Source organism: Pleurodeles waltl, chromosome 1_2 (genome assembly GCF_031143425.1).
Source record: "Pleurodeles waltl isolate 20211129_DDA chromosome 1_2, aPleWal1.hap1.20221129, whole genome shotgun sequence".
Lineage (NCBI taxonomy): Eukaryota > Metazoa > Chordata > Amphibia > Caudata > Salamandridae > Pleurodeles > Pleurodeles waltl.
Window position 1 is genome coordinate 671,252,117 of NC_090437.1, and position 27,896 is coordinate 671,280,012.

Genomic DNA, 27,896 nt, shown 5'->3' on the forward strand with positions numbered 1-27,896 from the left:
GGTTCTTAAAAACAAATTTGTGAAGAATAATTGAAAGTTCTCACACACTGTAGCTCTGTCTAACCTTTTTTAAATAACTGGTTATAGATTTTTAGGTGAGAGTGGCGCTCAAAGCCTACCCAGCGAAAGCTATTCCTGAGTTCTCTTAAGAGGTTGAGCAGTGGGTCATTTACAACTTAAAATTTTAACAGGACTAGCTTATGATCCTAACTATAAATCTGTGAGTTCAAGGGGATAGAGCATACGAGGGGGTTTATAGAAAGTGAGGCAAAACTAAATGTAAATACCTGGTAAGTGAAAACGAATTTGATACAAATATGTGGCTCAATACAGAACCGGCTCTGCCAAATGGTGCAGCATTAGATGTAAATATATGCGATGCATGCTTGAAGCATTATCTATAGATCACCAGACTGGCCTTCTCATACCTGTATTAAAAGTAGTGTGATGTCAAGCATCATAGACTTGTTAGTACCTAGTTTCGACACCTAGTAGAACTCAACATTACACAGGTAATCAAAATAGTGTTACCACTGTAAAGTTGTAGTATGACTAGCGAGTTATACCCGTACCTGGACAAGCTCTTTTATATTTCTTTGCATGTGGTAACCAGGCCTGGGAATGAAGTTTGCCTTGAAACATTGTCTTCTCTGAAAACCCCAAATGAAAAAGAGCAATATTAACCTTGAACAAATCCATCTACCAAAATGAATTCACCAAACACTGGAACGTCAGAGAGCTTTGTAAAAAGAAACTTGCAAGTTTAGTACTGAATGTCAATTAAGGAAGCATTGACAAGCTAAAGCTGGCAAATGTTCTATTTGTCATGCATTGCACCAATTTTACGTTATATTCTGCTATATTTTATCTTATAACTTGCTAGCATTGGTAAATGGATGAAATGATAGGCTGTTCGATAAATACGTGCCCTAATGTAATCTCAAATATAGCTGACATATCCGTGCACTGAAACACCTGTCTTCAATAGGTGTGAAAGGATCTTATTAGTTGGTTCTCTATGATCAGGAATAGATTACCACTTAGCCAGGCTGCTGGGGCTCCGTAAGCCATGTTAAAGCCCTAATGCCACCAAATATAGCAGGGATCCCTGCACTTTTTAACAAACTCTTTGGGTGAATTTCAGATTCGACTCCAGGCCACATGTTGTTCCCATTTTCACGTATCCAGAAAAAAGCAATATGATCCTTTAAGGTTTGCCTTCCTAAGACTACGGAAATGTTATTTGGGCTTCATTCAAACTAATTTTGTGCATACAAGTTGACCTTTTGATTGCAAACACTGTATCCTGAGTACAAAAACGATGGTTTGGTGAACCTTTGAGTTGACAATGTGAACTTATGAATGCAGAAAGTCTGTCAGTATGACAATTTCCTAAATTTGCAAATGTAGAGATGAGTTGGAATAGTGCCAGTATGTAAGGGAGGAAAGGCAAGACAAAAACTTGAACAACATAAAGCATATAGGTCTGTGAATATTCCCTACTGTTTTGCAGGTACTTTCCCACCATAGATACATATTACACTATATAGATACCTATGCAAACCTCCCCCTTTCAAGAGGAGAAAAATGCCTTTGGTATTCAGTCGGGTCTGAAGTAAGAGTTTTTTTCCCTACAGAACATCTTTTCACATTCAAACTTAGGGAATTCTTCACTTGAAGGAACTGGTCCATGTCTGCAACATAATACACCAACATCAATCTGCACTACTGCCACAGAACTCTGTCCTCATCATCACTGTGGAACGTACACTGCTAACCGCTGAATATGTCAGAACTTAAATGTCAAAGACCTGCAGCTGTAGGCTGATTTTGTCCTCCCTTCCAAGGTCAGGTCAATAATCTATGGCCAAAGTCTACCCAACTATGACACAGAAATGAAGAGCTTCATGAAAACGTCTCATCTTCAGATCGGTCCAGATCCTCCTCCTGTGTCACATACATGGCTTCAGTGAACAGGCATAAAGTGTACATGGTTCTGCACTTATAGCCAAGTACTAAGCAATCCAGCTTTTGGGACCAGTTGCAGTTTTCATAATATAAGCTCTCAAATCAATTGATCTGATCATAATTTTTCAGGGGCTCCAGTCTACTTCAAATATGTATAAGCATCTTTACTTACACAGTAAATGACTATGTTCATGCTGTGACCAGGTGTGTATCACTCTCAGCAAGATAAGAATGTCCTGTGGCCTCATTAGGTGGCAGCATCAATCAGACAAAGCCTAGAAAATGGTGGTATAGCTATAAGGTAACTCCTAGTGCATGGCAGTAGCACGATCAAATGACTGTGCACGGCATGAATGTCAGGACACATGATGGTGTGATGGATTAGGGTACCTCCCTGGAGTTTGCCTTGTAAGGGAACGTTCTGATTTATGAGTTGAAAATCCATGAATAGTGTGATTTGCATTTCTAAATTCATCCTGGTGGGTGTTCTCCTTGGTGCCCCCTTCTGGGAGAGGTAGGTTCAAGGCACATCCAGAGCTACTGGAAAATGCTTCCTTAGGCCTTGTCTTGTCCCCTACCATGTTGATGGACTGGAGTGATTTGAATTCGTATGAGAACAGGGTGCAAAATATGGCAGGAGGCAACAGTTAACTAGACAACAATTGAGGGTTACGACACAGAGGGTATATTACTGTTTCATCTGATTTCGGTTTTAGTTCATCCTATCGTCATACTTTTCTTTCACATCATTTATTTTGGACTTACTATTAGTAAAAAAAAACAAAGGTTACAGAGACGTTATAGTTAGGGATTAGAATTAAACAAAACACAGAAATTCACTTAAAACAATAAAGGTTACAGGGATGTTAAAGTTAAGCTTCCATTTTAAACATACAAAAACATGGAATTTCACCTGTTAAAGTTAGAGTTATCTCAAGTAACTATGACTCATGCACTAAGGTAACTATAACTTGCGCCTTCGCTATGCACATTTTTTTCATCAGAAAATGTTACTGCAAATATTACATTGATATTATCGATGATGTTATCAAAGATGACATGAGTGCTATAATTTGTGGGGTAATTAGCAGCACATAGAAATTCAGTGAAAAAAACAAAAGGTTACATGGACTCTACTCTCAAAAAGATATGATTCCAATACCTAGGTTTTGGTCGTAATTTGGACTGTTACTGCAGCATTATAGAAATGGGGGCAGGGTTCAATCCTTTCCTGTCCTTTTTAATGTCTTTGGATGGTGTTTTCTTTATGTCTTTAGCAGTAACCAACAAGACATAGGGGGAAGATACATGTGCATGTTTTTAAGTCTAATGATTAAATTTGATGTAGTAAATGAGATCTATGTATACTTTAAGTATGTTTGTTTTACAGCCCTGAGGAAGTTCACAGGTGGTGAACGCAACATGTTGGCTGTTATATTAGAGAGAATAAAAGATCTCATTGGAGCAACATATTTGGATGATTGCTTCCTATATTAACTTTGTCGGTGCCCCTCCAATTGCAATTCACAAATATTGGACCATTTTTGGTTGCACTCTGGGAGCAGTGGGTGCCTGGTTTGGGAGCACGACATAATGTAATATTTAGGGCAAGGAGCAGGTGCAGTTTGAGTATTTGGCTCACTGCTCTCGTTGGACGATATTGCAATATTTTGACATAGTTGACCTTCAGGCAGGCCTCTCAAAGACTCCTATTGTGGAAGGACATTAAATCCACCCAGTCACTGTCTTCATTTGCTTTCTGGTTCTTTCTGGACCAAACCCTTTGTAAGAATTTCATCGTTGATTTAGAGTACAGTTCTGAAATAATTTATGTATACATGCCAGAGATCGATTTTTTGTAGGAGCCAAATTTCACAAGGTAGTCGTGAAAAGTGGAGCTCAAAGGCAGCATAAAGGGTTGACCAATGTTTATGGATAGGCAGCTAAGCAGTGCGTGTACTTCCAGATTTGATTTCCGAGAAGAAACTCTTAAATTGCTCATTCTGAAAGAATTGATGGAGCGTCTGGATGCCTTTGGAACCTTACGTTACCCTTCAGTCAGCAGGTCAGAATCGCTGATCCTAATTGCCAAGTTGTTCCAAATAGGTGTGCTAAGATGAGAAAGAGGATGTTCTTTAAAGCTTTTCTGCTGTACTTTCCACTGCTGGTTCGAGTTTGGTAGCATTGGGTTATTAGGATCTTTTGAAAATTTAAAAGCGTAGTATATGAAATGTGGGCTTATAGCATTATTTTGAATTTGGCATTCAATAACAACCCAAACCAGAGTCTCCAGTTCTTCCTGAAAAATATACATGAGTTGGGGCAACTGGTGAGCCGTGTAGTAGTGTTCTGTCTTCTTAAGCCGTATGCCTCTGGAGCCAGTGCCTTTGTATAATTTAGACATTGCAATCCTAGGTCTATCATCACCCCCAATTGAATGCCTTTATGTGGTGATCAAAAAGTTGCAGAGTTTTACACAGTACGCACAGTGGGAGCATACCAAAAATGTGATTAAAGCTTGGCGCCACAATTATTTTGATAGTTTGAGCCTTGCCTCATATGGCTAGTTAGAGGCCCTTCCATTTGTGGAAATCCTGCTGCATCTGGTCAATTAAGGGCAAAATATTATCATGAACCATGTGCTTAATATTACTGTTGATCAAAATTTCCAGGTATTTTAGTTCGCGGGATAGTCATTTGAATGGGAAGCCAGACATAGAACCAGCCATAGTAACTCTGGTCATGGGCATGGCTTCACTCTTCATCAAGAAGAGGAAGAAGAGAGATTTAGTAATACGTCGTCCGCTCAAAGCATGATATTTAAGTCTCCTATGGGCGAAGGCACTCCTTTCATGTTACCAATGGGTCAGAAGGCGATAGTAGTAGTTTCAAGGCAATCAAGATCAAGAAGGGAGACGGGGCTGCTCTGCCTGATTCCTCGTTCAATTTGATAAGTTAAAATCCTCTAAAGATTCTTCAAATCAAATCAAATCATTAACATTTATAAAGCGCGCTACTCACCCGTGCGGGTCTCTAGGCACTAGGGGGAAGGGGTGTTACTGCTGCTCGAAGAGCCAGGTCTTGAGGAGTCTCCGGAATGCGGAGTGGTCCTGGGTGGTCCTGAGGCTGGTGGGGAGGGTGTTCCAGGTCTTGGCTGCCAGGTAGGAGAAAGACCTCCCACCCGCCGTGGAGCGGCGGATGCGAGGGACGGCAGCGAGCGCGAGGCCGGTGGAACGGAGGAGACGGGTGGGGGCGTAGAAGCTGAGGCGTCGGTTGAGGTATTCAGGTCCCTTGTCGTGGAGGGCTTTGTGTGCGTGGGTGAGAAGTCGGAAGGTGATCCTTTTGCTGACTGGGAGCCAATGCAGGTGTCTCAGGTGTGCGGAGATGTGGCTGTTGCGGGGTACGTCGAGGATGAGGCGGGCGGAGGCGTTTTGAATACGTTGCAGACGTTTTTGGAGTTTTGCGGTGGTCCCAGCATAAAGGGTGTTGCCGTAGTCCAGGCGGCTAGTGACTAGGGCGTGGGTCATGGTTTTTCTGGTGTCGGTGGGGATCCAGCGGAAGATCTTTCGGAGCATGCGGAGGGTGAGGAAGCAGGAGGAGGACACGGCATTGACTTGTTTGGTCATGATGAGCAGAGGGTCCAAGATGAAGCCGAGGTTGCGGGCGTGGTCTGAGGGGGTTGGTGCGGTGCCAAGGGCCGTGGGCCACCATGAGTCGTCCCATGCGGTCGGGGTGTTGCCGAGGATGAGGACTTCCGTTTTGTCTGAGTTCAGTTTTAGACGGCTGAGCCTCATCCAATCTGCGACGTCCTTCATGCCATCTTGTAGGTTGGTCTTAGCGCTGACGGGGTCCTTGGTGAGGGAAAGTATAAGTTGAGTGTCGTTGGTGTAGGAGGTGATGATGATGTTGTGCTTGCGTACGATGTCGGCGAGGGGGCTCATGTAGACATTGAAGAGTGTCGGGCTGAGCGAGGAGCCTTGAGGGACGCCGCAGATGATCTCGGTGGGGTCTGAGCGAAAAGGTGGGAGGTAGACTTTTTGAGAGCGGTTGGAGAGGAAGGAGGCGATCCAGTCCAGGGCCTGGCCTTGGATCCCGGTGGAGCGGAGGCGGGTTATTAGGGTGCGGTGACAGACGGTGTCGAAGGCAGCCGAGAGGTCGAGGAGGATGAGGGCGACTGTTTCACCGTTGTCCATCAGGGTTCTGATGTCGTCTGTGACTGAAATGAGGGCGGTTTCAGTGCTGTGGTTGGTTCGGAATCCGGATTGTGAAGGGTCGAGAAGGTTGTTGTCTTCCAGGAAGTTGGTAAGCTGTTTGTTGACGGTCTTCTCTATTACCTTGGCAGGGAAGGGGAGGAGCGAGATGGGGCGGAAGTTCTTCAGGTCGCTTGGGTCAGCCGTAGGTTTCTTTAGTAGGGCGTTGACTTCGGCGTGTTTCCAGCTTTCGGGGAAGGTTTGCAGATGAAAAAGAGGAGTTGATGATGGTCTGGAGGTGCGGGGCAATGATGTCGTCGGCTTTATTGAAGATGAAATGAGGGCGGGGGTCCGAGGGGGCACCGGAGTGGATAGAGTTCATGGTGGTTTTGGTCTATTCAGTGTTGATGTGGGTCCAGGCGTTGAGGGTGACGGCAGGGGGTGTGGGTTCGGTGTTGCTTGGCTGGGTCTTGTGTCCGAAGCTGTCGTGGAGGTCGGTGATCTTGCGATGGAAGAAGGTGGCGAGGGAGTTGCACAGGTCTTGTGAGGGTGTGATGGCGTTGGCGTTGGGGTTGGAGAACTCTTTAACGATGCTGAAGAGTTCTCTGCTGTTGTGGCTGTTTTTGTCCAGTCTGTCGGTGAAGAAATTCCTTTTGGCTGCGCGGATCAGGTGGTGGTGTTCGCGGGTCGCGTTCTTGAGGGCGGTCATGTTGTCAGCGGTGTGGTCCTTGCGCCAGACTTTCTCGAGGGCGCGACAGGTTTTCTTCGATTCCTTAAGGGTGTCAGAGAACCAGAGAGGTTTTTTGGTGTTGGCCTGTCGATGCGTGCGTCTGAGGGGAGCAAGGTTGTCTGCGCAGTTGGTGATCCAGTTCGTGAGGCTGAGGGCTGCGTCGTTGGGGTCGTCGGTGGTGAGGGTAGGTTGGTTGACGGTGAACGCGGAGAAGAGCTGTTCTTCTGGGATTTTGTTCCACTGTCGACGAGGGATGGGTTGAGTGCGGAGGTGGCGGGTCTCGCGTCGGAATGTGAAGTGGACACAGCTGTGGTCGGTCCAGTGTAGAGCGGAGGCGTGGCTGAAGGAGACGTGTTTGCTGGCGGAGAAGATGGGGTCAAGCGTGTGTCCGGCGATGTGGGTGGGGGTGTTCACCAGTTGCTTGAGGCCGAGGTTGGCGAGGTTGTCGAGCAGGGCGGTGGTGTTGGGGTCGTTGTTGTGTTCCAGATGGAAGTTGAGGTCGCCTAGGAGGATGTAGTCCGGCGAGGCGAGGGCGTGCGGGAAAACGAAGTCGGTGATGGAGTCACAGAAAGGGGCGCGCGGTCCGGGGGGACGGTAGATGAGGGATCCTCCGAGGGTGGTCCTGGGGTCGGTGCGAATCTGGAAATGCAGGTGTTCTGCGGCGAGGGGGGTGTCTTCGGTGGAGGTGGTGACGCTGATGGAGTCTTTGAAGACAATGGCGATTCCTCCTCCTACTTGGTTGGTGCGGTCTTTCCTGGAAATCTTGTAGCCTTCGGGATGGCTATGGCGATGTCTGGGGCTGAAGAGGCGTTCATCCAGGTCTCCGTGATGAAGGCGACGTCCGGTGCTGTGGAGTCCAGGAGGTCCCAGAGTTCGACGGCGTGCTTGTGGACGGATCGAGCGTTGACCAGGATGCATTTGAGGTGGTTGATGGCGCGTGGGCTGGTGGTCATGGTAGTTGCGTGGTGGAAGATACGTTTGCAGGAGTGGCAGGCGAAAGGTCCATGGGTACGTTTTGGGTTACCTTGGAAGCAGGTGTTGGGGCGACCTGGGTTGAGGGCGTGGAGGGTGGTAGGGTCGTAGCGGAGCAGAGGGGCTTGGGAGTGCTGAGGACCAGGGGTCGTGGCGCTGGGCGCGGGCCAGGCGCGGACGGGCGCAGACGGGCTTGCCTCTGGTGCGCCTCCGGAGCGCAGCGGCCGCCATAAGAGGGAGGAGGTGGGGGGAGGGGTCAGCTGGGGGCGAATGGGAGCTGGAGGGTGGGGGCGTGCAGGAGGTGGCGGCGGGAAAGCAGAGGGAGGGAGGGACAGGTAGAGGGGAGAAGAGTTGGGGGTGGGGGGGTTAAGGGTGGTGGGGGGTGAGTTTTAGGAAGTTTAGGAGTTTAGGGAGAGAGATAGGAGTACGGTTGGGGAGATAGGGGAGGGGGGGTTGTGGAGGTGGGTGAGGGTGAGAGGTAGTGTGAAAGGATAGAAAGATAGGGGTGGTAACAGAGGGGGTGGCAAGTGGGGAAGAAAGATAGAGAGATAGGTAGATAGGAGGAGGTGGTGAGTGAGGGAGACAGAGAGAGAGATAGGTAGATAGAGATGGGGGTAGATAGGGGTGATAGAGAGGGGGAGAGACGAGTCAGGAGCGGGAAGAACCAGGGAGTAGGTAGCAGTTAGCTCTGTTGGGAAACAGAGCTCCCACTTTATCATTGGTCAAAGAATCATACATTTACATTTAGTCCAATGAAAGTTGAACTTCAAATCTAAAATATAACTAAATTGTTTTCCACATGTCGATGATTGGCTCCTCTTCTCCTGTTCCCATCGTTGGACTCGTCAAGTAAGATTTTTGTATTGCTCCGTTCTTCAGTCAGTGCATCCATTGTTAGCTCCTGGGAACATTGCTTTCACACACTCTAAACTTTATATTGATAACTAGTACAGCATATTCCAGCAAATAGTTCGCATGGAAAAATATAATCATCTACTAGCGTTTGGTCAAACCAGTGAAACAATGCAAGCGTTAATTTCTCTAAACAGCCATTTTATGTGAATTGTTTAAACAGTGCAACTTAACATGAGGCTGTGCAACTAGGCCCAAACCTCACTAACTTAAGGCCTACAATTAATAAAGCAAATACATAATAAGTCATCATAAATATAACATACTACTGCATTAATCCAAACGTGAGCATATCATTTCATATTAATAAGCGATTAACAAGGATACTTTGTGATTACTAACGGCCACTTAAGTAGGCACATTTTCCAAGTCGTGCATTATTTTATTCGTCAAGTCATTTTCTATGCAGATTCATAATTCAAAGTACATGAATAGTCATTAGTAAAAATTCTGCGTTCACAATATCTAGGGCATGTATTAATTGTAAAAATCTGTAACACTGAAACTTTTGTAAACCGTTTCTCGCTACTAGCTTTTCAAATGGTTTTGGTAAGCTGGTCTTCAAACACAGCCCAGTCTAGTCACTCAGATAATGTTCCATTGTTTGAATCTTTGAAGTGAGACCAATCTCTGATGAGGGGTGAAACCCCGAAACCGGTCCCAGGATGCTTGTTTCCAGTCCAGGGAAGACTTGGCCTGGCAGTTCGGGCTGGACTGTTCCCATGGGGAACAGGGTCAAGACTGATTTGCATATGGCTGGGTCCAAACTGGAATGGCATGGGCAGCAAAAAAACGATGGATTAAACCCAGATCTGTGACTGGGGGAGAGTGTTTGCATTGTCAGCACTCCGTCCATCATTCTTTTGTGTTGTTAAATCTCTCCTGCCATAACATTGTTTGTCTGTAGCTGTGTTAAAGACTCACTCTTCATTGAAAAGGTTTTTGTGATTTGCTAATAACTTTGGTACCCTTTAACAAATCTGGACAAAATCAAATAATATGTGATTAAGATTTTTTCACAGGAAGTTTGGAGCGTATACATCTAGGAATTGGGGTGAGAGGGCTAAAGTGAGCTTAAAAGTTGTTCTGTCCTTATTAACTCCCAAAGGACTTTTGATGTACCTGGATGGTCCTTCTCCCAACCCATCATGGTGTAAAAGTTACTTCTGCACGTCTGACAGCCCTGAAGTTAGATTACATGCACCATTTCGACAGCTGAGCAACAGGCAACTTAGAAGTAGCATTTGCTCTGACCAACAAGTGCCAAGGGACATTTGAATTGTTTGAATAGATCAAGAATGACATTTGGACTCTCTGAAAACTACATTTTGCACCAGTTGGTAAGTCCAAATGAGGGTGAAAATTTTCCATATAACCACTGCAATCCAGCCCGACGCAAGTGACTCCAAATGATTCCCTTACAAGTGAATGAAGCTATGTAGTAAGTAAACAATTGCGCCATTATTGTGAAAAGTAGGTAACGTGTCTGTCTCTAAGAGGTCGAAAAACACCCCTATTATGTCCCCAGTAAGGTTACACAAGAAGATTTTTTTTAAATGATGTTAAAAGCACGTGACCTGTGCTCTTGTTCTTTTCCACACCTCGACGTTCTCAAATGAACTAAATGAGTAGCTTTGTGGCAAAATCTGTTCATATGAAAGAGCTAAACTCCTCCCTTCGTCTTTAATTGGTCTTGCCCGTTGCAGCCCGTGAGGTGAGAAACTGTCTTAAATATAGTCAGATTCTCAAGGACAACACGTTACTTTCCTGTACCAATAATTATTAATCTCACATTATCTTCCCTGTGTTGCTTTTGTGCATTAGAAACCATACATTATAGCTCATATTGATGGATCGATTATTTGTACAGTCCTTATTGACACCGCTTAGGACTCTTCACTTTTTGAAGAGTCTCCGAACTTTAGACCAAAATGCTAAAACTGACTGCATTACGTCATCTGTTAATGCCCTACGGAAGTCACGCCGGAAGGGTAAACGCCTTCTGATCGCAGCCATCATCTTTTCCATACTGGCAAATTAAATATATATTCTTCGCTAATTTATTTTTGAATTGGAAAAAAGTGCCATTGTAAAGGGTAGAAACGTGCTGAGTATTTTTTCAAACTGTACTTAATATTTTTCCACGTACTAATATTTCAAAATTGACTTAGAACATTTCTTGGCTGTGGCCAGGCGATAAGTATAAGAAGCATGCAAGCCTGTTCCAAAGAATTTCAACAGCAGTGTTTTTGTTGGGTGTGCAAGAGGATTTCTGTAACCACCAGACCAAGTTTTTAGAAATAATATTGGCTTGGATAACGATTAGTATTTTACGTTTGAAACAACTTGATTTTTCAGTTTTTATTTATTTGTGGTTTTATATAGCGTGAACTTAACCTGAAGGTATTGGAGCCTTTACATGAGCACCAGTTACATCACACAAGGACACATTCATTTTTGGTAGGCGTGGGGGGATTAAGTGATTTGGCCAGAATCATACGATGTTGAGCCCATGCAGAGACTCGAGCCTGGTTCCCCAGATCTAAGGTCGACGGCTCTGGCCGTTAACGCCACATCCTATCCCCCTGATGCCTGATTCTTTTCATTTAGAATAAACTTCATAAATAATTTCACAATGTTGTGCGGTTTACCGAGCAGGCACAATGACCCAAAGTAAACAACCTGCTTCTTTAAAGAGGAGGTGATTTTCAGCTTTAAAACTACAATATATTGCAGAAGCACATTTCACCAGCCATCAAAGTGGTGCCGCGTGACTAGTCTGGAAAATATTCCATTCCTTGGTCTTTTTCAAAAGTTAGCAATCCAATGAATTAACACTGTTTGCTGGGGTGGGTTGGGGTCTGGGAAAGGGGAGGTGCAGGGGGAGGTGGCGTAGTAAATCCGAGTCAACAAACCTCTCCTCTTTCATCCAGGAATAGATCCAATAACAAGATACTATTTAAGGGTTATTTGTCAGTATTTCAGTTGCCTTTACTAACCCTTTTCGACCACTACAGCTACGCAGCCCAGCCAAGTGTAGGAAGTGAGTAGGACTTGAACGCTGCTGCACAAGCAAGCAAGATCCTCTGGAGGTGCACCTTAGAGTCACTGCCACTGCCCAATGCTTTGGCTAAGTGGGGCTGCACTGGTCACATGGAACACAGAGTAAACTCATGGTAGGTTGAGGACCAGTGTTTTTAGGGGTGGGTGGATGGAGGGATCATCAGCTACTTAGCCTGGCATACAGGGCTGAAGGAGCAAACAATTTTCTTGCAGACGTATATATAATCTGGACTCACAAATCTTCCTAGAGATGGGTGGATTCACTCACAACATTCACTCTGTACACCAGGAGCTAATATAAACACATTTTCCCAGGATGCTTGCAACGGCCAGTCAATCATTGTTGTCCAAAATATTTTCAAACCAAAGTAAATACACCAATGGTTCTGTTTACATAAGTAAAGGTACAACTGAGACACAGGAGTGGTAGTCATGCTGGTACTTTCCGCTGTAAATGGCAAAGGATCCCCCACATCTGTTGTCATTTTCTCCCACCCTCTACCAATAGCTAACAAACTACGGATGTTTACAATTGCTACAAGCAGTAACGGTATTGTGTTTTGTTTCGCTCACCATCCTGGCATGAGATAACTCCTGAACAGTGACATCAGCCACAGATGATATGATTTGATGCTTGCCTGCCCTGTCTGATACTTGGTAAAAGTAAGGCTACCATATGCCTCCATGCCATTATGGACAGCATCATCCAGCCCGGAGTATTCCTTAAACACCCTAATTCATTCTGAAAGTTGTAGCCGTGGTTCATTTCCATTGCAGACACTGGACCAACACACGCAAAAACAATGATCTGCAAAAGGAAACTCTGGCACTGGAACACTGTTGCTGAAGACCTGGAGTCATGTGGCAACCCTAGGTAAAATCGCACTGTTTTCAGAATCGCAGTCCTGGTCAACAAAAAACTGTGATGTTCTTTTGCAATGCTATCCAACTTTGTATAACAAAGGAAAATTCATTTGGTGATCTTCTCGTTGAAGGTGAGTTACTCGGAGCATTGTAGTTGTTTCAAGATAAACATATGTAGAAGAAATTGTACAGTCCGCAGTTCATATTCCAGTCAGAATTAATCTTCAATAATCTGTCTAATAATTAAGGGGTGCACATACTCGAACTAAATTTGAGGAAAAAGGAAAAGCTGAAGTATGTTTAGGTTTCATCTAAAAGAACTGAGCCTCTGAACTCAATGTTTTACCACGTGATCCACAGCCGAAATAATAAAATAAATAATGTACACAGGATTCAGAGCTATGATTCGTGAATTACTTATGTCAAAAAAATTGTATAACTTACAAAGACTATGATGTGTGTGTTCTGCAACAGCTTTCAGGGGCAAAATAGCACCTCAAGAAGCATCTGTAAGCTGTGCTTTTAGTGCTAAGAACAAATAAAGTGCCTTCAAATTACTCAAAATAGAAGGGATAACATACTCGAGATCTAAATAAATGCTCACTCTGCCTTAGACCAAAGTGTGACATACAAAATATTCTCAAAGGAACTTGGTATAGCTCTGTGGTTCCTAGCCCGTGCCACGAGGACCCCTGGGTTCCTTGATGCCTACTCAGGGGGTTAGGGACTGTTTTACAAAACTAAACAATATTAATCTTAAAATATTAAAATTAACAAAATATATAAAAATAAAGAAACAAAACTGAAGAGTTGAAAACTTTTTCAATATTTGATTGTGAAACAAGCAAAATATTTCAATGTTTGACCATTTGTTTTGTGTAGATTTGTTTTTATATTTTTGTGTATAGTTTAGACATTCAAATCATAGAACGTTTTTAGATCAGGGGTCCCTCAGCTTCCAATAATTACTTAGTGGGAGCCCTAGGATTTCAATAATGATTCCTTGTGGGGCCGTAGAAGTTAAAAGATTAAGAACCAGTGCAAGTTAATTTGAGCTGATGGTTGCCCATGGGGGGCACTTGCATTTATTTCTGGGGACAAGTGCTTATTTTTATGTATCAAATATTTACTGAGTGCAAGAAAGGGTAAAACACACAGATCAGAAATACAAAGGAAGAGAAAGATGGCAAAACTGTCACCAACAGAAAACAGGAACCTGAAAGAGTGAGAGAAAGGGTCAGGGATTGTCGGGGAGTGGGTTAAAGAATACCAGTTTTGGTATTTGGCACACCTATGTTTAATTGCACAGCCTCCAAATTCTGAGTAATGCTTTGGGCAACTGCACTCATTATTTCACAAATTAAGCACTGTTAAGAACCACTGGTCAAGCTCATGGTGCAACAATATAATCAATAAAGGGCAGGAAGAGAGGGTGTAATTGGAACGGTAATTAGGAAGTCAATGGTATGAACTAACTTGACTAGACTACTACAGCATTCTACTCCTAGTGTCTGTACTGAAGGATATTATCTAAAAATACCATGGGTTGTCTGGCATTCATGGTTTGTGGTTTCACCTCTCAGCCCCTTCTATTGATGCCCAGAGAAGAATCAATTCAGCGTAGTCATACATATCCTTCTCCAATGATGGACTTTAAGCAAAGGAACTCAAAGGTGAACAACCACTCGTTCACTAAGATCCACCAACAATAAGGAGTCATGCAATGACCTCTAGAAACCAACTAGGGGACCACATCCTAGCAGCACAACATTCGCAAGGAGCACTACTACTGAAAAGCTGCTGTTGGCACTGCAAGTGACCCAGCCACACATGCCATTCAAAGAGAAATTAAAACCTGTTTACCAACACTTCAGTTATAGGTTGAATAAGTAGGAACATGCTCCTTCCGCCTTGCTTTTTGTTCAATTGCTCTAATTTGTTCAAGCACTATTAGGCCTCTGCTCAAGCTAATCTGGCAGTTTAGAAAATAGTTGTTGTGAAATAATAAAATTCTCATGTTTTAAATATACTATTTTCAGAACATGGTCGAATAGTTAGACATTAGAGTGGTCGTCCTAATTAGCAGAATTTTCTGCTTGGAAATTGTGATTGCCGCTATCCTCTAAGGGGAGGGCATGGCTATTTACTTTTTGCAGGAGCGTTCCCTTTAAAAACCCTGAAACACAACATTACTTAATTGCCTCAGCTTTATGCTACACTACGGAGTAAATTAACATTTTTAACATGAACACGCACAAAACAGTGAATACATGTAAACCATCAAAAATAAACAACATATTTCAGAATCTAGGACCTGATTTTGTGGGTATAGGAAGGATGCTTTAAATGGTAGGAACTAACTCAACTAACTAACTACTATGAGTTCGTCGTTAGCAGACCCTCGTGATATACAGTGTATTGCATTCCAAATTTAGTAAGTTAACACAGGTTTATTGTAGTGGTAGAAAAATGGTTTCATTCCACAGAAGAATAATTAATAATATAAAGGTACAGAACAATTTATGGTATCTACCTGTACTGCTGGGCTTAGAGGGTTTTCCCTTTGGTGACGGCAGGAGAAGTAGTTCCAAGGATGGCGGCGGCGTCATCTTTTCTTGTTTCTTGTTCTCAGACACCTGTAAGGCATCCTCTGAAACTAGTGACTTGCTTTTCTCTGCAAGAAGGCTCCCAGCTGCCCTTGCAGCGACCTCCTTGAGGAGGGCAGCTGAAGATGTCATGGAGGCCAAGGAGAGGAAAGGGCCAGGAGGGGAAGCATGTTCCTGCCCTGGTACCATGTTCCTCTCACTGACCTTCTTTGACAAAGCCGCCAGGGTCGAGCTGGCTGACTGTGAACTGAAGGGTGAAGGAAAGGTTTCAAACCGTAGGCAGTCATCTGTCCTCGAAACGGATTTGTCCTGAAGGACAGCATTGGCAGCAGCTTTCAGCTTCATGATAGCCGAGTCCGGGGACAAGCTGCAAGTGCTGCTAGAGGTTTGTAACCACTCACTCGAATGCCATATAAACCTATGGCTGGCATTGCCGGAGTATTGGTCGCTGTGTTCTTGCTTCTCAGCCAGCTTCCGGGCAAGGACACTCAACTGTTGGGCATGATGTGAAGACGCTGGAGAGAAAGAGAGATTTGGGGTAGGGTTCACAGGGGAGTCTATCCTTCCATTTGAGGTGGAGTCTGTCTCAAGCTTCAGTGACCCGGCCTCCAGCAGCCGCCTAAGGTTGCTGCTGCTCAAGGACCTGTTCGTACCAGGAGACTCTGCTGCATCCAAAGGGGATACAACTGGGGACAGGCAATCTTGACCCCGTGAGGCATCCCGAACCCCGTCGTTCTCACCAGAGCCCAGCTCAGTGCTCCCACTAGGTGTCGCACTTCCCAGTGAGGTGTCCGGTGAAGTGGAAGTCTCCCGAGTTCTATCTTCAAGTGATAGCTTAATGTTTTCTTGAATTTCTCCATAGGAAACGTCCGATAGGGTTTCAGAAGTGTTTCCAAACCAAGTGTCGTCTTCACTTTGCCCGCCTTCCTCTTCCTCCTGTCTATTGCCATCTGTAAGAAAAAAGAGAAAGACATGAAGCTTTACTGCAACATAAATGAAAGACAGCAAGCAACGTGCCACGGTCACACACTTTGAATTAAAGCCTGCTATACATATATGTCCGCATCAAAATGTTCTGTTGGCAAAGTTCTCCAGATCAGTAATACTATTCCAACAAATCAGCCAAATATTAGATATTCGCATGTTTTGGTAAACCATTGATAAGCTAATTTACTAAAATCTTGCGGTGTGCAATGTATGTGCTAAGGCAATGCATCAAGTCACACTCTAGTATTCCATGGATATACAGAACTGGCTGTAGTATGAAGAGGAAAAACACGCGGAGCAGGAGGTGAACACCTAGATCAGCACTTTCCAGCACAAAGAGAACTTCACAACAAAATCCAAGTCTCTTGTTAAACCCCAGCAAAAACGCTCTCCTTCAATACAAAAGCATATTTTTTAAATCTTGGTTGTTAGATAATAATAAAAAACAAAGTGGTTGAAGGAATGCGTGAATTCATCTGGGCACATGGCGATCACCTTTACCGCATTCAAGTGGATCGTTTTTCACCCACTCTGCCACTTCAAGCAGGGACCAGCTATACAGAAATCAGTCATGGGCCTTCTCAGGTGGCAACACTCTAGCCCAAACTACCAGGCCAGGTCCACTCTAAATGGGAACACAAGCAACTTCAGACTAGGCTCAGCCTCGCCTTTGCAAGCTGGTGAATATATTATTCTTTATTGCAACTGTATGCCTCAAATATGAAAATAAGACATGAAAACAGGCAGCCATCTATCTATAAGTGGCTGCCACAGGCTTGCAATAAAAAAATAAAATTTGACCTTAACTTCTATAACTTCATCATAACAGAACACGTGATTCCTAGCAGGTAGGTTACTTAGAAGCAGCCTTAAAATCCTTGTTCGGTGTTAATGCCAGTCACAGAAAAATATGAATGGTGCTCGTGCACAGAACGGGTACTACTGAATTTGAATTACGGTTATCTAAAGACAGTTTAAAGACACAGGGACGGCTAAACAAATGATAGAGAGCGGAAAGTAGAAAAAAACAGTTGCCAATAAAGCACCAGCTCATTGACTCAAAACAATGAAGTTCACTTCTTTTTAGGCAGATGTGACTATGTGACTGAATACATTCTATCACTATAAGTGCAAGAGAGGTGACATGGGCAGACCGTTTGCCCCATGTGGTGTACAGAAGCAAAATATGAATGACAGAGATATGTACGTTTCATGTATGAATTGATTTAATTACCTAAGACAGGCGAGCCAGCTAAGGCTGTCTCTGGGTCTGACTTAAAAAACCCATTAAATCGAATGTGCCAAGAGAAATCATCAGTGGTTTAGATTCATTCAACTGACTTTTATAATATCGGAGTCTCCCCAGGAGGCAGTGTCATGCCCAGGCAAGGGTCTCAGACCTCACTCTGCCTTTGGGACTAACACAGACCTCACTCATTAGGCTCAGAAGGGCGGGGCGATAGTGGCTTGCGGGTGTCACCAATGAGGGTGGGTGCGGTCTATAAATTTGAGTCTAGAAGTTTCTAAATGAGGAGAGGGTACGACTGATATTCACAACGTTGGTCCCTAAATGTAACGGCACATATAAGCTAAATAAGCACTGGCAAATCCAAAAGTTCTGGCTTTGGATGCCAACGTTTTGGCTTGTTCAGCCTTGGTTTGTTTTGTTATCACTTTTCAAAAACGTTTTTGTTGGGTAACTGCCAGACCTTCACCAATATAAAAAATGGCCAAAATTATTTTCTTCATGTCAAAAAGCATCTGTTGCCATAGTTATCCCTGGCAATGAAGAGAGATAGTTTGCTTGTGGATGTGCTTCTTGTAAATGAGCAGAATGCTGTCACTCACAGTGAAGTCAGCCAATGACTGAAGCGCCCTGGCTCACTGCTGCATGCTGTAGAGTGTGGAAGAAAACTGTGAATGACCCAATGACAAACTAATGGATGAAGAGGACTGGTTGAAATTTCCTATAAATACACCAATAGTATATTTAATTTTAGTAAAATCAAAAAGGTCTTGGCTAACACAAGTAGAATCATCCAGTAAGACGTTCCAGATCAGTCGTGAGTGATTCAGATAGATTCAAATGTTAAGATCTGTAACAGCTGTCCTTAAGTGTGAGTGTATAACTAGATGTGCCCAAGACTGATCTTACTGCGATCTGCAGACTTAAACATGTCACAGAGGAAACTCAACAAGGCTGAAACATTGTTGAGGTTCCTTGTGTTTCCACTCAGATGTAACATGGCCTAGCAATTCAGGGTGTACGCTCCCTTTTGGCCTGGGTCTAATTTGCAAATGTGTGGTCCCTACCAGTAGCACAAGCAAGTCTAACCATGAGTGAAAAATGTCCCTAGTACTTAACATGTCATCAATTAAATAAAATATTGTCAAACATGATTTTCTTTTTGTTATTGCATTCAGAAACAAGAAATTACTGTAAATTTGAACAACACAAGTCTATACCTAAAGATGGTTCTTAATTAAGATGTGTTTCAATGGAATAAGTCAAGTTCAACTAGTTATCTAGCCATTAATCCATATCTTTGAAAAGGAAACCTTTTTCTTGGTATAATGATCACACTTCACCCAACCAAGACCACTCTTAGAAGTCATTGCATATGTTTGCCTTTTAGTGTTGTAACATCCAGTGCCTAAGTTGTAAAATAATATGTGCCACGGCTGAAAGTTTTCCTCAGAACCCCACAAATGGTGCTAGTGAAGGTTAGGGCACTGAATACCAAGGCTGCATAGTCTTGATTCCCCCTTATGCATCTTTAATCCACCACCAGACTCTCCCTTCCTCTTTACCGCACCCTTTCAGATTATTTTTCATACTCGATTTCTCCCTTTGCCACTGTTTTTCTTTATTTCACTTCATCCTTCTTTCCTTTGTGTTTTTCTCTCTTGCTCTGGATCGGAGTCTGTTGGGGAAAAGGTAGAGCTAGTCCCCAAAAATCAGCAGTGGTAGGCTCCACCTGCAACCACTAGATCCAGTTAAGCACCTGTGATGCTGTTAGTGACTCCCAGAAAATCAATCTGTCCTTTTTAGGTCTCACATACATGAGCATGAGCAAGTACATGTGGTTTCACTTGCAATACTTTTATGTTCAATAATGAGCTTCGAACCCACCCATTGCTTACCATTGTTTTCATCATTGGTGTTCATCTTTGCTGCCTTCTCATCAACTGCCATGCATAATTTCCTTTTCTTTTCATGGTGCACGGACCAACTACAGAGTAATTAAGTTTGATTAAGTTCTCTGCTCTGGCCAGCCAGTGAATGCGCTGTCATCCTGGTACTATTTCTTTGCTACAAAGCGATCAACACTGACTGTTTCACAGCTCTTTCTTTTTTTACTTATCCCCATCCCTCTTGTCTTTCTGCCCTCACCCGCCTTCCTATCCCAGTTTCTTCTCATCCCCAGCTCTGTTTTTTCTCCCCCCTCACAACAGAAGGGGAAAAAGTGAGGTGAAATGACCAGCACTGGCCGCCTCATATTGCTTTTTTTAGTCAGCCCATTAACCATCCCCACCAGATTGCCAAAGTCAATAGTTCCCACATAGGCAAAACCTATTGGCTTTTGCGCATGCTTGTTTAGTAGTGTATTGCTTTGTGCCTTTGTAATCCTAAATTGGAAGGACTTTACAAGGACCAACTCTGAAACATACTCTGTATGCAGAACATTATAGGAACTAATGGACAAGGGTCAGAAATAACTTCAGATGTATTTCTCAGATAAGAATGCGCGCACAATAATGAAGGGAACATTATGATTGGGGTTACTGGAGGTAAGCATAAAACTTAGCAATGCGAAGATCCTCCACATCTGAGATGGGGCAGTGCTGCAGATATATCAAGAAGGACAATAAAAAGGTCTGTAGAGGGAAAAAAGAGGACTGTGACTTGGTTCATATACCTATGGCAGCGTGAAAAAACTGACTAATTTGTAGTAAGAATAATGTGATAGCTGGTGTTGAACTGAACAGATAACAGAAGTGAATGAACCTGCATGATATGTTAACAATACTCAGAAAGACTAACCATAGGAATGTCACTGAAGACAATAGATAGTATGATTACTTCTAGAGAAAAAAGTAATGTGTTCTGAGAAACCTGGTGATGAAAGAGTGCACCACATACAGTGAGTGCTATGTGAGGCTAGAAGAGATCATAAGAATGGACTCGTATGAGAGATGTATTGCAATACTCTCCTGAACACGCTAAAGAACACTTCAATTGGCAAAAATAGAGTTTGAAACTAAGAGATCGAAGCAGGACTGAAAAAAGAGGAAGGAGAAGAGATGTATAGAAGGGAACAGAAAAGAATAAGTAATGGGAACAAGACTGACAATACATTTACATTTCTGGGGCCATATGTAAAAAAAACTATTTGAGGGCGCAAACTGCCTGATTAGCAGAATCGGGCCATTTGCGACCGCTAAAAAGGTTGTCAAAATGTACAAAAGCCAAATTGCGATTTGGTAACTTGTTATCAAATCACTATTTGGATTTGATTTTCACTATTTGGAAGGGGCGTGTTTAGGGCATTTCCCCACGCCCTGGCGTCGACCGACTACCTCCTTCTCGGCAACTTGAATTTCCACCTCGAGGACTGCAACAAGCAAAACATCATTTACCTACTCAACAATCTCACCACCCTCCGACTCCAATAACTAATCACTGTGTGCACACACGCCGCAGGACACAGGCTAGACCCCATTTTCACCTCAAGCAACCAGATTGCCATCAAGAATATCTCCATCCCCGACTGGACCGACCATCACCGCCTACACTTTGCCATCACTGCACCAATAGCCACACGTGTCCCCAGAGCCCCCAACAGGGAATGGAACGAAATCACAGAGGAGCAACTCACCACGACCCTTGCCAAATCACTCCGCCCCACACCGACAACACCAACTCCGCAGCATGCAATGTCAATGCCTGGATCACTGAATGCGCCAACTCTTTAGCCCCCCTCCGATCAACTTCGGTCAAGCGCATCCCAAAAAGATCCAACTGGTTCACCACCAAACTCCAACAATCCAAGCACAATTTCAGGTGCCTAGAGAAGAAATAGAGAAAGACCTGGCCTCCTTCAGAGCTGCCACTGCCACTCATCACTGACGCATCAAGAACGCAACAAAAGCCGCACTCTGGGAAGGCATCAACACCTCCCCACACAGCACAACACAACTCTTCACGGTAATCAACGAATTCACAAATCCTCCCTCCAAAGCCACCAACATCCCCACATCGCAAGACCTCTTCGACACACTGGCCACTCTGTCCTGGACCGCGGCAACACCGCAGCACCCATACTCCTCAACCTCTCAAGTCTCCCACAGCACCTTATGCACCATATTTCACGATGCAGGAATCCGCAGAAAAGCCTTGCAGTGGATTCACTCCCTCCTCACTGGAAGAACACAGGGAGTCAGGTTCCCTCCCTTCATATCAAAACAGAAGTCAGCTGCGGAGTCCCTCAGGGATACTGACTGAGCCCAACACTATTCAACATCTACATGGCCCCGCTTGCAGCTATCGTCAGAGGCCACTGAATGGACATCGTGCCATACGCCGATGACACACAACTCATCATATCCCTCACTGAAGACCCGGACAAAGCTAAGAGGAACTTTGACACTGGAATGAAAGACATTGCCGCCTGGATGAGGGAAAGCTGCCTCAATCTCCACTCAGACAAGACCAAGCTCATTATCTTCACAAACTCCACTTAAGCCTCGGTTGACTCCTGGTGGCCCACATCGCTCAGTGTCCCACCTACTCTGATTGACACACACCCGCAACCTGGGAATCATCCTCGACTCCTCCCTAACAATAACCTGAAAGGTAAACGCAATCACCTCTTCCTGCTGGCACACCCGCCGCGAACTCCATAAAATGTTCAAATAGATCCCAGACGACGGCTACAAGATAGTCACCCGCACCTTAATCACAAGCAAGCTGGACTACGACAATGCACTCTACGTCGGCACCACAACAAAGAACATCAGGAAACTACAACTCATCCAAAACACTGCCACCAAACTCGTCCTGAACCTCCCCTGCCTGGAACACATCTCCTATTTCCATCTCCAATGGCTCCCGGTGGAGAAGCAAATCAACTTCAAACTACTCACCCACACCTACAAGACCCTTCACAACACCGGACCGGCCTACCTGAATCATCGCATCTGTTTCCATAACCCTGCCAGACCCCTCCAATACACCCAGCAGGAACCTGCCACCATTCCACACATCTGGAAAACCACCTCCAGAGGAAGTTCTTTCACCTACCTCGCAGCCAAGAGCTGGAACAACCTACCCACGCACCTCAGACAAAGCCGATCACTCACCATCTTCAGGAAGAACCTCAAGACATGGCTCTTCGAATGAGGCCCAAACCCACAACCAGCGCCTTAACAACCTCATGGGTGAGTAGTTTCTCTGTATAAAAATTAAAGCAGCAAAACATGTGTTTTTACATCTCAAGGGTGGTGGTAACCATTCACAAATTGCAAGGTGTCCCCACAGGACCTCTTCACCTTTGTGAGTGTTGAAATTAATATTGTAAGGAAAACGGACTGCATTTCAAAAAATAGATTGCTTTATTAAAAAGCTATCACAGTCATGGTGGTCTCAAATTGGGACTTACCTATTTAAAAATTCATTAAGTATGTTGATTTCAACCATATTAGGAATCCCTACATGAAACTCAATGGGTTTCATACATTAGGAATTGCAATTTACTAATTGCGATTTTTCGCAATCCCTAAAATCTGTACTTATGGCCCATAGTGCAAGAAAATAATATTTATATTGATGGTAAATGCTTTGGAAATAAAAATTCTAAGTGTGTGGACTGAGCTTTTACCTATGTCGAAACCTTGCAACCTCATATTGAAAAAGTCATCTTCTGCAGACGATAGTTAAAACTATTGAGCAGGTGTGGGTTTTCACTTTATTTTCAGCAAACAGCAGGGAGTAAGGTTGTTGTCCCCTGCAGCAAACCATACAGTTCTTTTCTTTCCTGCTTACATGTTACAGGCCTCCGATAGGCAATGAAATGCTAATTTTCACATACTCGCCTCAAAAATATCCAGGTTACCTATCACAGCAAAACATATTCATTCATAGTAACAATTTGCCTAGTAGGGACCAGGCCCAAGTTGGGCGTCAGACTGCTGATAAACAGTGACAATAAACTGTCCCTACAGTAAAGGAGATAACTATTTTCAGAGACCTATTTTGTACTTAGTTTCACATTGCCACAATAGTTTTCATTATGTGTTAATTAATAATGGGATTATTTATGGGCTTTCCTCAGTACAGTCCAAGCCTGACATCATGCAAATGTAAGCAGGAGAGCATATACGAGTAAGAACTGGACAGATGGAAGGTCAGGCAGAAGCTAATGATTTAGTTGAAGCTAGTAAACGGTAGCAGGCAGTACTTCATTTGTAAAAATATAAGCACCAGGTCCACTTCAGCTTGCACAGTTCATTGCCACTGTCAGTGCTGCCAATTACAGTAAAAGCCCAACTACTAACCATCACAAGCTTGACAGTTCTGTCTATTCCAGGCCCTCAAAGCTATAAGAATGGCTTTGGAGGCAGGCATTAGTCATTTGTAATGTATACTGAAGTAATAAACAGCAGCTGATATGCTCATCTCTAAATGAGACAAAAAGGCCACCATGAGGCAGACTGTCATAGGTGAACTTTAGCACTGCTAACCAGCATAAATGATAAACCAGTGCTAAGTAAGTCAATCTCATTGGAACTAAGTTGGTGGCATGACAGGTTGAAAATGGGTACCTCTTCTAAACTAGAGTTAGTCTCTGTTGATTTCACCATTTCTAATATTGGTTCCTGGCCCGGCAAAACCCTGGCGTGTACTGGTTCCTGAACCATCCTCGCTTGGGGTTCCTTACTCGACCCCTTTGCGGTCTCTGACCTCGCTGTAAAAAATACTGTTTGGCGGTAGAGGGTTCAGATTCAAAACCCAGACTGCTAACCCCTGTGTAGAATTGCCGCTATCTGAATCAGAAGCTGTATCAGAAAAAGTCACAATACTTTTCTGGAACCCCCTAGAATTTAAAATCCTTGTTGGTAAAAGTTTTTTCTCAAATAAGGGTAGGTACGTTCCTTGTTATATTTCCTGATATTTTTGCAGTTTCCTGAGTAAATATAACACTGTTTTACTGATTACCCAGTATTTTTTGGATTCACATTGTTTCAGATAATTGATACAATTGACCTGTAATCTACCTGCATGGTCATTTGGTAAGCTACATAAGGGTTGCTTCACAAGTGATTTGTGAATGTGCACTTGTGGTAATATGGGCAGGTTTGTTTTAACGCTCTTTTTGATTTAGGGACAGTGTATTTATATTTTTGGTCTGTGCATTTTGGTAAGGCTCCAATATTGAAATATTGAATTACTCATGGTTTAGTGATTGGTGGTATTGTAGTCTTTCACTTTGGTGGGCTTTGTGCATGTTGGTCACCACAGTAGCACAGTGGTTTTTGTGTCCTTTATTAGTCCTTCTTAGGGGTTGACACACTGCACTCTGTTATGTTTTGTTGTTGGCAAGTAGTACACTTCTTTTCGACTATACAGGCACATTGGTTTAGATTTTATCATGCTTATTTAGGTTTGTTATCAACACTGAGTCCTGATGATGGTCTAATGGACCGCATGGCCATCCTGAGAATGATACATCGCTGATTCCTTCTCTTTAACTATACTGATGGCATCATATTGCTGGTGTGCCACTGACATTCTTTGGAGATGTATTTTTGGGTCTTACTTGACTGGATTGATCATTGTATTATCTGTTAAGAGGAGCTGATGCCTCTCAATGATCCCTGGATTCATACCAGTGAAATTATGCTTGTGATGGATCATTAATGTGAGGGGCAACAGTGTTGATGCTTTTCAAGTATTCACTTAATTGATTTGATGTAATATATGGATGTTTATAAACCAAATACGCTCTTTGTCATGTTTTGTTCATCTTCATTTGTATTTGGTGATATTTTGGTTAGACGCAAAAGCAACACAAAATAATTCCTCGAGGAACCCTGTACTCTTTGTATTCACCTTACCCAGTTCCCTGTGGGACTACTGGTTTGTCCTGTTTTTCAAAGATCTTTTAGAAAGCTGGCAAAATCGGTGCATCACAGAATGAGTCTTTCCCACATTGCTGACCTCCGGCGCATCATAACCTTCACAGCATAATGCATCATTGGTGCAGGCTCTTGCACTTCTTGTCGACAGAAGCCTCTATGATGACGCCATACTCCCACATGACAACCTTGCAGGTCTCCGGAATAGATGCATTGCCGTGACTGCACAACGCATCCTCAACACTGGACTTTGCATCGCAAGCTCCCATCGATGAGATCCTCGATGAGGACATGGGACCTTGCATCACAGCCTCGCTGCATCTCTAAACCGACGCACTGCTTTGGCTGCGTGATGCATCTCTGATGCAGACCCTGGCAATGCTGTGCAAACCAGAATATTAGGTAATCTGTTGAGCAGGCATAACTGGGCCCCTATAGCCACCTCTTGTTCTTTCACAGTTGACCTGAACTTGCGATTTTGTCCTGGTCCATCATCACCAGATATCCACAGTTGCAGTTTTAGGCACAATTTTTACTGAAGTTGTTACATTTGCATATCTCCGGTTCTACTGATTGGATTTTTGTTACTTTGTTCTTGTTTTACTTATTAAGGATAACTCTATTCTACTAATGTGGTGTGGGGTCATTTCTGTGAGGTGCTGTTCGATATTTTGAAGTGCTGCAAAATACTTTACACATTGCCTCTAAGTTAAGTCTGACCACTCTATGCCAAGCAACCAGAGGACTGAGCACAGATTAAACCCAACTCACAGTCAGAAATTCTGATGAATATAATAAAACATGCATTCAGAAACTCTAAGTATGTATGAACTCCCCTCTCTAAACTGCCAATGTAGAGCCCCTGCAATATCAGCAAAAGTTTCACCCTCAAACATGACTATGTGCAAGGCAGGAAACAATTTGGGTGAGGAAAGACCACTGCAGCAGTCACTGCGTGAATGTATTCTGGGAATATTCTCCCAAGGAGGGGCTTCTATTTCCAGAACCCAAATAAGAAACTCTGCCTTCAAAGATTGTTCTCGAAATAGGCAGATATGGTGTCCAACGGGCTGCCTTAATACGAAATGGCACCAGTTCTACCAGATATATCTTCTTGATGGGGAAGCCTATGGCAGCTCACCATCTGGAACACCACCAACCACCACCCTCTAAAAGGGGCAGTGATAGGTAGTGAACAGGTGGATGCTGCATCTGCTTTTTGGCAAAGAACCTCTAATTGCCCATCTGTAAATTATGCCCTAAGTCTTTTGTTTCAACCAAATCTTAATGCACCTTTCCACAATTCCTTCATATACAGATAAAAAGCAAGCATGTTTGAATATTTGGTGTCCTCAACTTACTGTAAGCTTTAGATTATCCAAATGTAAGTAGTCTTCTAGTTAGGCCTGGCTTCACAGCAAGACTGTCAGGCTTCAGGGGAGTAAACGTCTCTCACCTCATGTTATTGGTTGTTTGATCTATCATTCTGCCTCTAATGATGTTCTTGCATTGCAAAGAATAAAGGACTATTTTTTGTCTGAAAAGTTTCTAGTGAAATGCGTGAGGGACTATTTTCCAACTGGTTTTGCTTGCTCCCAGCAGCATATCTGCAGTGCTGACAGGAAAAGCATTTTGTTTCTTTATTTCTTTATTTTCTTTGCTTTCTAGTACCACAATCACTTGAAAATGAGTGTGACAGAAACACACAATATACAACATACAATATGTCAATCTCTACAATTTCTACTCTGAGTCAGGTTATCCTTGCTCCTTTTCATCCCTCCCTCCCTGTCCTGGTGCTTTGTTGCTGCAGCCTACTATCCCTCACTCTTTCCATATTTCCCCTTGTGTGGCCAGCTCTTGTAAAAAGCCCCTTCCTTCCCCCAAGTGGCAGCTCCTGACACTATTTCCGGACTCTACACAAGACAAACCAATTGTGAAACAACTGAAATTACCCCCCTATAAAGGACTGAAAAATTCTGGAACTATCTTGCTGGTGCTCTCCCCATCAAACACCGTAGCTATACAAAAGCTTAAAAATTGGATGCACTAATTGCTTCTCAAAATGGCCTGCCATTGCAGTGAGCCTATCTGTTTCCTTTTCAATTAAAAGACAGACCTATTGGCGTTGTCAATATCTGTTAAATTAGTTTAAATTATGCATAAATTCATAATTACATCCACTACTTTATAATTTAACAAAAGTGGGATAAAAAAAGACTGTGTCCTTTTGATTTATCCAATGTATCTAGGTAAGAAGAATTAGACTGCATCTAACTCTAGTTTCTGAAATAATTCTAGCATGTGTCAATATAGAGTTACAGACTTTATTCCAACTGTCCAGCTAGAGAATTTGAGGACATTACATTGTAAACTATCTTCCTCTGTCACAGATTTGTGTACGAAGTGGGATTAGGTAGGAGACATTCTTGATTAAATTGGCAAAGATGTTTCTTTACTGCTGGT

The 27,896-nt window shown here is 43.4% G+C and overlaps 1 protein-coding gene across 3 annotated transcripts in view; it reads right to left on the reverse strand.

Annotated features, from left to right (window-relative positions):
- ZNF827 (zinc finger protein 827) overlaps positions 1-27,896 on the reverse strand; it is a 521,420-nt gene that overhangs the window by 378,816 nt on the left and 114,708 nt on the right. For all 3 annotated transcript variants that reach the window (XM_069242614.1, XM_069242613.1, XM_069242615.1), the window contains exon 2: positions 15,233-16,255. In XM_069242614.1, the coding sequence (XP_069098715.1) occupies positions 15,233-16,255 (1,023 nt within the window). The remainder of the gene's footprint in view (positions 1-15,232; positions 16,256-27,896) is intronic.